General features: G+C 33.1%; 1 protein-coding gene across 1 annotated transcript in view; it reads right to left on the bottom strand.

Moving 5' to 3' along the window:
- Nucleotides 1-14,199, bottom strand: part of LOC148943909 (uncharacterized) — a 141,830-nt gene that overhangs the window by 54,887 nt on the left and 72,744 nt on the right. Inside the window, exons 8-9 of the mRNA XM_089101279.1 lie at nucleotides 6,483-6,614; nucleotides 3,855-4,040 (exon numbers count right to left, since the gene is read on the bottom strand). Of these exons, the coding sequence (XP_088957405.1) occupies nucleotides 3,855-4,040; nucleotides 6,483-6,614 (318 nt within the window). The remainder of the gene's footprint in view (nucleotides 1-3,854; nucleotides 4,041-6,482; nucleotides 6,615-14,199) is intronic.

The raw sequence follows: 14,199 nt of genomic DNA, 5'->3' as shown, positions 1-14,199 counted from the left end.
TGTGGATTTTAAGAAGCAAACACATAGAACTTGTGATGACTTTGTTTGTTTGTTTTTATTAGTCTTATTAAATGGTTTTCTGTGCTTTAATCGTTTTGATCCAACCTTCAAATTGAATCCTTTGATTGTATTTGTATGTTGTTTTTCTTTTTTTTGTGGCCATGGCCCAGCGTTTTTTTTTTGTGCGTCAGATATACTATACTATGCTATGAGTCTTTGTTTCAATAACCGAAAGCATTACATCTTCAAGATCATGCTTTAGCTGGGAAAATATTGATGAACTGGTCATTTCCTCCGCTTGGCTTGCTGAGATGCGGAATGATATGCTTGCCAGGTCATCAGCAAACTTATAGCGCTTAGTATTTGCGCAAGGATAGGATTGAAGACAATCAAAACGATCAGAGGTCCTAATTTTTTCCATTGAGGAGCTCTTAACCATATTTCTTGGAATTCAAATGCTTCATTCGGCAAAAGCGAAACACATTGGTTTCGAGTGTGCAAGATACTAACTATATTCACAACAAACACCTAAGTACCCATTTCCGCTTTGTTAGCAGCTATGAGGTGTTGGATCTTCAAACTCCTTCACTATGTCAATGAGTAGGATTTCTGCGTATGTCTGCTCTTTCTCGAGATATTTCAAGAAGACATACAAGATAATTGCTAAGGGTCTCAATTAGCTTCGATATCTTCACTTAGATACTCAAAAATAAAGCCCTCGAACATTTTGGATTTTTTTTTTTTTTTTTTTTATTATTATTGAGCACAAATCATTGGTTGAAAGGTTGTTTTTTTATTTAAGGAATGGGAGTTACATAATTTGTTTTTGAATCAGTCCAGGAATTTACCATCTGTTAGACATTGATTAACAAAGGCAGCCAAAATGGGGCCAAGATACTCAGAAAAATGAACCATCAACTCCGTAGGAATTTCTAGGGGGTATTTACTCTTCCTGGCGTTAAGTCGCTTAAGCTTCTCAGTAGTTATGGGTAAGACACTACGATGGTAGCCTCTACATGTAGCCATTACAGATATCATAGTTCTGTCTCTCTTGAAGTGCTTACAGTGGATGCGGATGTCCTTTGCTATGGGTCAATAGATACTACCTCGCCCCTAGGAATTTAGCATTTCCGATTCACTTTACACCTGGCATTCTGCTGTATGCGGTGCTTCTGGAAGATGCCCTCGACTGAATGGATATAAGCACGAATATTAGATGTATTTTTTCGCACAAAATACACGTAATTGGTATCTCAAGATTGATTGGACTTATTAACAACAACCCTCCAGAGATTGTTAAGGGATTGAATATTGAATTAAATTAATAGATTTTGTTTTATTGGATTAAAACTATCTACAAAAGGCAGATATGTGATATCATTGTGTAGATCCAAGCTGGAGGAACTGACCCCTGGCCCTCCATGGCCCAATCTCATCCCCCCTTCACCCCATATGTTTCCTGTATTTGTAGAACTTTGAAGAGTCGTGGTTCGCTGAAAGCACAAAATTGGCACAACAAAACAGGATTAGGAGCAGAAAAGGCCTATAGAAGCCCGCAGAAAATAAAAGACATGTTTAAAAGACTATCAATAATTTTCCACCAGCCATGATGGTAGTAACGTTTAGTACAATTTTATTACCTCTAACGAGCTTGGTTTCCAGTAAAGTGCTGGTTTTTCAAAATTCAACAACTATAGGTCAGTTTATTCTGAGTAATCACTAGTCAGTTTATTGTGTAGAGTATATGTTGCATATAACAGCAAAGCAGCAATTTTTGTTTATTTTAAGTTTCAACTCCGCTCTTTACTTCCATCAGAAAAACCTTGTTTTTTAAGGTTAATAATAATAAAGTAGGATGGATGTATAAAGCATGGACTAAAGAAGACGGATGGATAAAGAATAGGATGAAGGATGAATGTATAAAGCATGGAATGAAGAAGAAGAATTGATAAAGTTAAGGATGGTAATAAAAAAGGATGATAACGTATAATTGGGAGATGTAGAAGGGTTAAGAACTGAGAAATTGGGAGCGGTTATTTGATACTATTATGCAGCTGAGAGATTTTTCAGTGTGAATATGGAGCCTCTAAGAATTGTTGGGTATCGTAGGTTAATTTCAATGTAAATCGATTTTGTTGATAAGATGAACGTTTAGTTACTGTTTGTTATTATTTGTATTTTGCCATTTATTTACATGTTGCCTGCGTTCAATAAAGCTTATTGCAATTGATCGCAGTTAATTGAAAAAAATAATTATATTAGTATAATTATCAGGTTCTAATAAACACGGTTTGAACAACAGAATGAATTACTTGCAAAAAAAAAAATAATAATAATAAAAAAAAAAAATGTGGCATACCCATAGAGCCTTTGAAACCAACCAAAAGTACTGTTAGCTTATACTAAGAGATTTCTAGGAATTTTCTATCTGAACAAGCACGAACTGTAGCTTATTGAGCTCTAAAGCACACTAGGTAAGTAATTAATTAATTCATAATTAATTGGAACGGGTTTCAGTAAGTGCTTTTGAACGCAATTCAATACTTGCAATTACCCATTGAACGCCAAAAATTACTTACTTAGTTAAAAATTACAAAAGTTAAACATAATAGGCTTATTGAACGCAGAAATAGTGATAAGATAATTAAATGCACGTAACTAATATTAACTAAGTATGGCTCCCGTTGGTGAATTTCTTGAAAACTGTAGGCCAAATGAAAACATAACACGCTTTACGAAAGTGTAATAACCTAGCTCTTTTCCATTCCTCAGTAAGGATGGAAACAATATTGCTGTATTACTTCTGAAATTACAATTAAACTGGGAGAGACTTTGAAAATAAGTAAAAATGTTGCTGTTCAAGATTTTAGTTCAGAATAGGATATAAACTACCTTGTTAGACAAACAGTTAGCTAGGGATTGGGTGTCCAAAGTCAAAATATGCTCCCTACATGAAATGTTTTGAATTACATACATAATATTTGACTTTAAAACTTGCTTTATCGATGGGAGGCGCCAAATCACCAAATCTCCTCTTTTTCCTTGTACAAAACAAGATGTATGCCCTCATTTCCCTTGCAATCTAGTAAGTTAGAAATGGAGCTGCTCAAACACTGTATGTGGTGTGGCAAATATTCTACTTTGGATGGAACCTTTTGGCAACAAGAGCTGCTTTTTGAGGGAAGAAATCTTTTGAATTTTTTAGAAAACAATCCAGTGTTGTGCCAAGTCAAAAAAAAGAGAAGAAAAATTATATCAACTTAATTTGATTTCCTTAAATAAGAGTATTACCAATAACGATATTAATATTTTTTTTAGGATTTTTTTTTCTAGAAATTTCTATCTCATTTAGATGGTCTGCTGTATAACTTAAGATCCTATCTGATTCCAATAATTTTATTAAAGAAAAATAGCTTTGCAGTTAAGGATAAGATGATTTGCTCCCATAGTTTGTCTATACATAGTCCAAGTTTTCAAACATTTGAATATTTTACTTAAATTGTTCATATTAATTTGATATTTTGCGTTGACAAAAAATCTTTAAACTTCTTTGTCAAGAAAGCTGCAGTAGTCCACTTTTTTTTTATTAACTTACAATAGCCAGTGCAAGTGAGACAAAAATTAATTTCTATGCTTAAAAAAATACGAAAAGATAAACAAGATAGAGAATAAGCTTTATTTGGACAGTAGTGGCATCAATACGAGGGGGAAGGTGGGGCATATCCCCCGTAGATTTGAATAAAAAACTTTTAAAACTCCTCTAAAGTTTCGTCAAATTTCGTGACAGAAGGTCGTTTCTACTGAAATAAAACGTATTGGAGCAAATTAACAGTTTGAATGATTAATGATCTTACCTTTTCTTCTAATTTAAGTCGCTCTTTCTCCAGCGTTTCACGGTTCTTTTTCTTCAACGCCTCGTTTAGACTAATCAGGTCATCAATAACATGGTCTTTTTTTGTCAAGATTTCATTCAGCTTCTCAATTATCATCTTGTCCGTCATATCCTGATTAGGTGAAATTTGATTTTGTCTATCAACCACCTAAAGTTTCAAATATTGATAAAGGCGTACGATACGATAAACGATCATTATTCCACCCGAGACAGCTCCCGCCAAGTCAAACAGCTAAAATTGGAGTAGCTGAATCCTTAAAAGCTTAATTTCTATATAAATATCGTGAAAGCTAGACTAACGGTGCCATGGCCCAATTATGTGTTGACAATTAGGTCACACAGTATATACGGAGTATATACGGCTATGCGTCATCGTTGCTTCGTTTAGCGTCGGTCGTTCAATTAGACAACTCAAGAAATAAGTTTCAGGTACTCGTACACGGAGCAGCCATGAATCTTTTTTTACATCCTTTTTTACATTAAAAACCTAATCAGTTCCGTTTCTTCCACCTCCTCATAAAGCCTCAAAATAATCAATACTTATAGCCCTTGTAAGAGAAGCTTCACCCTCATTGGTACGAAGCTAAACTAAAGCTAACGCAGTAGATTTAAGTAAGTAAAGAGCAGTATATTTCCCATGTATTTTTCCCCGGCTACTTTTTATAGAAAGTTACTTTTTATACTTTTTATAGAACGTTATAGACCGTAATATTTTAATAATTTTATAGAACGTTACTTTTTATAGAAAGTTCTTAAAAAATAAGAGACAGAGGAGGTTATTTGATCGCAAATTGAAGATTCCATTCCCCTATATAAGCCTCGGAGTCCATTGGAAGGAAAACCATGTCCTAACCAACCATGGCTCATGTTTGCAAGAACGAAGGAGCAATAAAATGAATACCACCTTATAGGGTTCACTGTATCCCCGAAGTTTCTAATTAGATAACATATGTGAGGGCTCTGGACGATTTCCTGGCGTTATGGGTCGTCCCTAAAATGGTTGGTTTTTCTCCAAATGACCAACCTCCAAATCCCAAAATGTAAACACAAAAATAGATATACTATAAAAGCAGACAAAAACGAAACCGTGAGAAGGTCGCGACATAAAAAGTACAAGTTTCAGCAGCCAGGAAACCGAAGTCTTTAACATTAACAGGGAAAATCAAGGGGTAAAACTTGATTATAATAATCAAGATGACTGGAAAGAACTAACAAAATGAACTGAATGTTTTATATACAAGAATATCAATTCCTGAAAATCGCAGTAATTCAAGACTCGAAAGTTTATTTAACAGTATTTTTTTCAATTCTGTAACTATGAATTTATGTTTCAAATATATCTTGTTTTAAATTCAGCGAAAATAAAGCAATGGACTTTAGAAGGGTTAATGTAGGGGGGGGGGGGGAAGAAGAAGCCCAAATACTGCTAGATTTAAGTTTGACTTGAGCATTAAATTTAATTTTTATTCGTTTTAAGATTTAGTTATTCATCCATATCAGTACCTGTTACATTTATGTTTTACATTATGTTTTATTTATGAGATTGTTTATTAGATTTTCTGTTCGTTTCGGGTTTCATTGTTCACCGAGAGTAATTTCTTAAGTTGGAATTATCATAAGGTTTTAATTATTATTATTTTTTTTTGCCCGTCTTAGGTTTTAAAATAGCTCACTACTTTTCTTTTAGATTTTTTTTTTTTCAGGGACCTTTTTTAAAATTAATTTCTGTTCGTGTTGATTGCCAAAGTTTTATTATGGGTTAATGTGTTAAAATTTTCTCCAGTTTCTCATTAGCAAATGCCACATTAGCGTCCGTAGTGTTGATACGTTTATGCAGATCTGTTTGTGGCAATAAGAACACTTTCAATAGGTGCAGTTCTTTTACTTTCTTTTCATAATTTTTTTTTATAATATTGATTCTAAATTTAGTTTTGTCGGTGGTTTTTTTTTTTTTTTTCTTCTTTGTTTATTATTTTTTTAATTATAACCAGTGTCAGGTCCGTGCGCGGTTGTTTCGCAGGCGAGGGGTGAGGAATAATAAAAAATCGGGTGGGATAATGAAAAGTGAGTTTTTTTTTCATTATTTCAATAAGAAGTGCCAGAAATTCTATGAAATTTTGAATTTCCAGAAGGGGGGGGGGGGTCAAGTCCAGAGACCACCAACTGCGTACGATTCTGACCCATGTAGCTTTCATGTTAAAATATATACATGCCTTCGTATATACCCCTAGAGCCAGATATTCTAAAGGGTAGTTGTGGTTAATAATGTCCAAGAATTTGGACACACTTTCAATTTTACTTGCAAATATAACAAAAAAATTGTTATTCGTAAACTTGCCAATAAAAGGTCCACCTGCACCTTTTTATTAGTAAATACAGAACGATTAGTATAGACCACTATTCTAATAATAATACACCACGTTTCATAAAGAATGAAAGAGAAAAACAGAACAGCGTTCTACTTCAGCATTGTTAGCACCATTCGCCTAATTCAAGTCGTTTTTCCACACCTCCATCCCCAAACCAAATTTTTTCCAAAACAAAAATCCAAAACCAAATTCTTTCCATTCCTAAAAAAGAAGAAACTTACTGGTATCTCTTTGACGGGTTTATTTTCCTGGTATATGATACCGTCCTTCTCTACATAGATCCCAGCACAAAATTCTTTCATTGTGACCAAACTTTCGTTATTAACTGCTTCTTCGGACGAAAAATCTTTAACCTAAAATAGTACAGAAGTGAGTAAAATCATAAAGAAAGGAAAAAAGCAAAGGCCCATTAGTGAAAAAAAATCACAACTAAAATTAATAAAAAATATTAATCAATGAATCAGTATAATTAAATATTAGGGCATATTTAAACAGAGAAGGCTATATATATATATATATATATATATATATATATATATATATATATATATATATATATATATATATATATATATATATATATATATATATATACATATATATACATATATATATATATATATATATATATATATATATATATATATATATATATATATATATATATATATATATATATATATATATATATATATATATATATATATATATATATATAAATATATATATATATATATATATATATATATATATATATATATATATATATATATATATATATATATATATATATATATATATATATATATATATATATATATATATATATATATATATATATATATATATATATATATATATATATATATATATATATACATATATATATATACATATATACATATATATATATATATATATATATATATATATATATATATATATATATATATATATATATATATATATATATATATATATATATATATATATATATATATATATATATATATATATATATATATATATATATATATATATATATATATATATATATATATATATATATATATATATATATGGTGAGTGATATTTAAATAACATAGGGTATATCGGTTGTTAGTAATAAGAGTATTGCATTTCAGAGCTTTAAAGGCATATACAAAACAAAGAATATGAATAACACTAAAATTAGTAGCAAAACATTACATGCAAGCAAAATTCAAGCTTACTAAAGAAAGTCGAATAATTAAAGTAACTAAAGAATAAATGAAGGTTTTTTAAGGAATTATCAAATGGCGTATGTAAAGTAGGTGAAGTTGCTGTTGAGATAAATAGAAAGTGCTCATCTTCGGTCTCCATAAAAAAAAGATTTCTGGATTGATGAAAGCTAAATGTATATGAATAAAACCTGACTTAGCCCTTCATCGGGAGAGTCACACATGGAACACGTATGCTACAACCATGTTCCCTTTACTTTATGACATTTTGCAAATATTGGTAGTCACGTATTCTACGGGAGTAGCCTCAAATCCACATAAATAATAGAGTATGTTCAGATAAAATTAAAACTTTTGCTACAAATGTTGATTTAATTAGCCTACATGCTGCAAGATTATGGATCATTTAACCACTTTTGCCACAATTGGATCTGTTGGTTGAATAAGCGACCCCTGAGAAGAATTATTCATTTACTTTCTGCAAAAGTACGGCCATTCCCTTTATTGCTTAGATGAGATAAAACTGAATCACCCAAGATGTATTTGAATTTTCGAGGCCTTAATGTTTGAACAAAACCAACCAGTTACCTTTGAAGGAAGCACTGAATTTACCTTCCACAAAAGCAGGGCCATACCCTGGGTCCAATAGATAAGACAAGCGTGACTCATCCAAAGAGTGTTTCATTTTATGAGGCCACTATAATCTTCTAGTAATTTTACTAAGGATTCACTGGAGCACCAAGTCGCCTGTGGCCAACACAGCTGCGCAGGTTCCTTCTCCGCCCCAATCTTTTCAATGCTTCACTCTTTAAACCCTCCCATGATATTTCAATTTGCTTTAAATTCTTCCTTATGACCTCTTCTTACCTCATTCGGGAAAGACCTATTTATCATTTGACCAAATGGCCAGATGGATGGCCAAAGACACAATCTTTGGCAATCTTTTATCCTTCATCCGTAAAACCTGTCATAGCCATCTCAATCTTTCTTTCGTGATACCCCTCGAAGCGAAATCGCTCCAATTTTTTTCGTGCACCTTGTTGCTTGACATACAGTCAGGCAAACAGATACCTAAAACCGTTCTTAGTCGACTAGTTAGCACACTAGATTTGAACGCCTGAAGACAGGGGTTCTAGTCCTGGTGTCGCTGGTAATTTGGTTCCGAATGAGAGTCAACGGCGTGACTCTGTAAGCTCAACCAGAGCTGAACCAGCTGTAAACGGGTACCTGGAAAAATCTAGGGATAAAACACAGGAAGCGTAAGATAATGTGCCCTTAACCATGCATAGCAACCTTGGCCGAAGAAAGTGAATCAGGAGATCGGTACCTCTGCGACTCCGACCATTGGTCAGCATGCGAAATTTTTTTTGTATTTGTTTAAAGTTCTTAGACAATGGAAAACATTTAACAAATCTTCCTCGTCCTTTCGAAGAGCCCACATTTCAGATCCATACTTGACAGCTGTCATTGAAACACTCGTCACTGTCACTGACCACTAACATAGAATACAATATTATTTTTAAAATTTCTTTCACAGCATGTTTGCCGATTTTGAATTTTACGTAAAAAAAAAAACAAAAAAAAAACACTATATGTATCACAAAGGCATTATACATATAATATATATATATATATATATATATATATATATATATATATATATATATATATATATATATATATATATATATATATATATATATATATATCGTCAAAAGAAAGTGACGTTTATGTCAAACATAATTCATTGTAAAAAAAATATAAGAAAAAGGTCAACACTTAATTTAAAAGTCAAAAATAAAAACATATAAAATTAATTAAAAAGTCAGAAGAGAAACATATAAATTTATACATATAAATTAAAAAGTCAAAAGAGAACAATAAAATTAATGAAAATACATAAAAAAATATGATGAGTCAAAAATTTAGTTAAAAAGTCAAAAAGAGAGAGAGAAAAAAAATGGATAACAATAAAATTAAAGAAAATTTTTTCTGTCTATTGTATAACTCGACAAAACTCGGAACAAAACTCTTCCGATATCTTTCATGTTTAGCGGGGATAAGAGACAGTTTGGGGACTTTTGGGATTTTATACGGGACGGTCTGAGTAGAATGTATCGATGGAATTTATTACTCTATGTTCCTTCCTGTACTATTTGCTTACTTTACGTTCCTTGGCACCTTTCCAGAGCATGTACTTATGGATTTGCTTGGTTTATGTTCCTTCCAATGCTATTTGCTTACTTTACGTTCCTTGGCACCTTTTCAAAGAGAGTGAGTATCCTCTCACACCTATACTTCCTTGGTACCTTTCCAAACAAAGTGATAAAAAAAAACATGTCTTTAGCAACTTTGCTCATCATGATAGTGTATAAGGTTTCACGCCTACATTCACGCCTACAAGAATATACAGTTTAGTTTGACGTGCACATTGCAAAAAGCGAGCAATCCTTTACCTATAAAGTGGTCAAACACGTTTTGAAAGAATAGTCGAGATTGTATAACACAAGGAGACTGGTTTTTGAGCTAACACCCATGTTTTAGGGCCAATCAGAGAGAGCGGAGGTTACTCCATATACGATAACATGATTGGTAATTGGATTATAATAAAAGGAGTGATTTTCATTCGCCCTTGAGATTTTGTATATAACGGACATGCGTTACGATTAAACTTTTATAAAGTTCTAACACACCATGGATAAAGCATCTGATATTATTTAATTGGAAGCTTTAGCTACAGCGATTTATAATGTGAGTTCAGTTTAGTAAATTTTCGTAATTTATTTCCAAATGAAATCATTTTACATAGTCACCCCTCCAGTAAATTCAAATTCAGGGTATACCCCCCCACAATACAAACTCTACTATACAATGTTTATACTTGATAGAAAGCGTAAAATACACTCTTTTTCCATTAAGTAAACCCCATCTTCCCTCTCCCTGTGTATACGACTTCAATTCATTAATTAGAAATAATTCTTTCGCTTAAAAAATGTCATTTTTCAATTATGCATTGAAAATGTGATTTCTTTGCAGTCTAGATAAAACCATGTGTGTTTAATCTTCTTACAAGAGGGTGATTTTCATAAAACAAACTTCACACGCGTGTTACCGGAAATGATTAATGCTAAATGCTATTGCGTAATTCTAGACAGTTTGAAAAAGGGATGAATTATTGTAAAATTAAACGAGATATTCTATTTTCAAATGTATTTGATGAAAGCAAATAATGTTTCAGCTAAATCTTCTAAGTTTTACCTTCATGGAAAGGAAGGGGCAATGTATCAATTATAACACCTCCGTTGTAAGGTGAAAACAAACTGTTTCTTCGCATGAAAAGTAAGTGGGGAGGGGGTTTAAGAAAAAGATACATAGCTTTATTATGCGTAAATTGAATAGCATTTTTACCTTTGATCGCAAATTTTATGCGTGTAAGCTGTGTGTTAACAATATTTCTAAGCCTATTACATTTTTTGCAAATTTTTACTTTTTGCTTTGCTTAAAAGAAAGGATAGGCTTATTTCTGATAAATGCTTTATATAGAAAATTCTGGATTTGGGGTGGGGGGTACGAATTTTTATTCTGTAAATGTAGGGTCTTAATCTAATACTAAATTTTTTCTTCTTTTTTAAGGAGTATTCCGACAATTACTCTCCCCCTGAAAAGAGAGCAAGAGGGGGCGATTCCACATTAATGTAAGCTGCACGGACCTGCGTCTTAAGATGTGATGGTACCTTTACTAATACTCTGAGCCACCCATTGATCACTCAACTTTTAATACCCAGAGCCTCTTACTCCAGTGCCAGCTCTACGCAAACCTATATGCAACCTGGCAGAAAATTGCAAAGAGAGTGGGCGGCTTCTCATAATGCCTTAATCCCGTCTACTCAACATCGTGAGGCTGCCCCCCGTCATGCTTTCCTAGGTCATTCAAGCACACAAAAGCAGTCTGAATTTGGAAATGTAGACATTTATACCTCTACCTTCCAGCTGCTTATAGAAATATCTACCTATTTCTTTCCAACTTTTTTTTAGCCTCTTCTTCTCACCATTTTTCAACACTGTAAAACTGTGTGTCAGAGATATTAAAATGTTATTTTCGCTATAATATTAATCCCCCACCCCAACCATTGTTTTAAATTTCTCTGCTCCCTCCCCTCAGAGATACCTAAATATAATGTAAATTATTTTTGCTTGTCAAAGAAACAGCTCTTTTGCTATTAGTCAAAACATTGCATTTTCTATGCCACACTAAACTAGCGAATATTTATCGGGGGAGGGGGCTTTTTAGGTGTTCATTTTTTTGTGTAATTAAAAAAAATTTAACTAAGCTCTGTTTTGGCTACTTTATATGGTGTGATGAGGAAAGTATTTAGTTACAATAATGCTAGGAGGGGAAATTAAGTTTTGAGGGGTGGGGGGTGTAAAAATTATACTTATTTAATACCCCGGTAAACATCTGGCTTAAAATGCTTCAGGAGAAAAAAAGCTATTGCTTCTTTCTGAACTAATCACAGTTCCTTGACGAATATTTTTATAATGTACTTTACTTTATTGCTATTACAAATAGTAGATTTGTAAACGGGTAGATTTGTATAATCGCTATTTTTTATGGATGGCTAGATTTGTAGGAAAAAGAGTCAGTTTTTTTAATTAGGTATTAAGACAATTATTGAGTTGATTTTTTTTACTGTAATTTATTGCTAGTATTCGAACGTTGCGATGTGTTTGTGAGTGTGTACGTGTATGTGTGAGCGTGTACGTGTGTGTGTGTGCGTGTGTGTGTACGTGTGTGTGTGAGCGTGTTCGTGTGTGTGTGTGTGCGTTCGTGTGTGTGAACGTGTGCGTGTGGGTGTGTGTGTGGGTGTGTGTGTGTGTGCTATTAACAAAATTTGTAATTGATTATGCACTTGTTTTATAAATAATACTATAAGCAAAAATATGTAATTTATTATGCATTTGTTTGATAAATACGAATCCAATTAAGAAAAAAAACATTTGTTTGATAAATAATATGAATAAAAAATCCGACTAAGAAAAAAAATAATGTGTTATAATTGTGATACAACTTTCCTCAAAGAAAAAAACTCAATCCATTCATTTTAGTTTCAAGGGGAAGCTACAAAAACAACTGCCTTCCCTGGCCCAGGACTTCAAAATATCATGGGTAATTGTTCACTGTAGCCGGATGATGTTAGTGAAGGTACGTCGTTTAGTATCCCCCTGCATTTTCAATTTACAACGGAAGAAATGGATAGTCTTATGGAAATTGTTGGGTCTAATGTTTCCGGGGACATTTTTGACGATTACTTTATTATTAGTGAATTGAGTCCTGTGCAAATAGGTGCAGGACATGAAAATAGCGTCGCGTCCCCGGAACAACGTGAATTTTATTTGCTGGAATCTGCTCTAGGTCACTAGCAAACACATAGGGTTGATTTTAATCCTCCCGAGGAAAACCTGGTTGACGGGAGTGTCATTTTAACAGACCCAGTAAATGTTCTTCATACCTACATCGACCGAGTTCGAGCACTTATTGAGATTCAGATTCAGAATTGGGGGGTCAGGGAGGGATTAAAGCATCGGTCAATCAAAAAGTTTATTTACAAAAGAGGACATCTGGGGACATTTTTTATTTTCAATTTTCAACTGGCAATCAAACTTTTTACCCTGGTCCAAATGAATTTGAGGGTAACTTTTTCAATTGGGTCAATAAATTAATATTAACTTCGGACATTTTCAACGAGAGGGGGAGTGGGTCCACCATTTTATACATTGAAAATATGGATCTGAATCTCAGTAGATTTAAAAAATCTTTAGTTTAAGAGAACGGGTAGAAAAATAGAATCCCACCCCGATTTTTCGGCTGCAGGAGGGGTTCAGGGTTTCAAATTTGACACGGGGCTGCAATGCTTTAAATATGCATTTTTAGCAGCAGCCCATAAAACATTAAAAAAAGATTCAACAATGAAAAATCTCGACAGACTTGCACGTAACGGTGGAGACAATTTCCCTAAAAAAAATTTTGATTGTTTAGAGGGAAAGTATCCGGTGTCCTTAAAAGAACTAACCGTATATGAAAAAGCAAACGAGAATCTTGGGTTTGAAGTGGTTGTTCTTCATTATGACAAGGATTTTGTAAAGGGGAGAGACAAACCGAATAAAAAAGGGGTTTTATATTCAGTTAGGACACCGTTGGTAGATAATGTTAAAAATTGGGCTTTGATTGTCTATGAGCCTCCCAAAGATATAAATTCTTATGGTAATTTTTTCTCCGTTACGGCAATAAGTCGACTCTTATCTCAAGGCACGAAGAAAGGGGAACGTCACTATTGCCCCACGTGTCTTTCCTCATTTAGAACTAAAAGAACATTCACGGATCACATGAGATATCGCAAAATTCATGGCAATCAAAGAATAGAAATGCTGGCAGAAGGCCAAGATACTTTACAATTTAAAAACTTCTAAAATTACCTGCTACAGGTTGATAAAGTATCTTTAGATTGTGAATCAAGACTGTTGGAGGTATCGGACCCATCAAGGCCAAATATAGTCAAGGAACACAAACTAGTTGCGTATTCCTATGCGCATGCCCGTAGCGATTCCAATAATAAAATGCAATTGGAAGTTTTTTTACTATGGATGAGGAGGGTAGCATGGAGAAGTTATTGGTGTCTTTAAAAACAGCGAACGGTGCAATTTCACGATTGCGTCATGC

Source organism: Artemia sp. Qi Xiang Cuo, chromosome 15 (genome assembly GCF_049724085.1).
Source record: "Artemia sp. Qi Xiang Cuo chromosome 15, ASM4972408v1, whole genome shotgun sequence".
Lineage (NCBI taxonomy): Eukaryota > Metazoa > Arthropoda > Branchiopoda > Anostraca > Artemiidae > Artemia > Artemia sp. Qi Xiang Cuo.
Note: the sequence above shows the minus strand (reverse complement) of the source record. Positions and strands in the feature narration are given on the sequence as shown.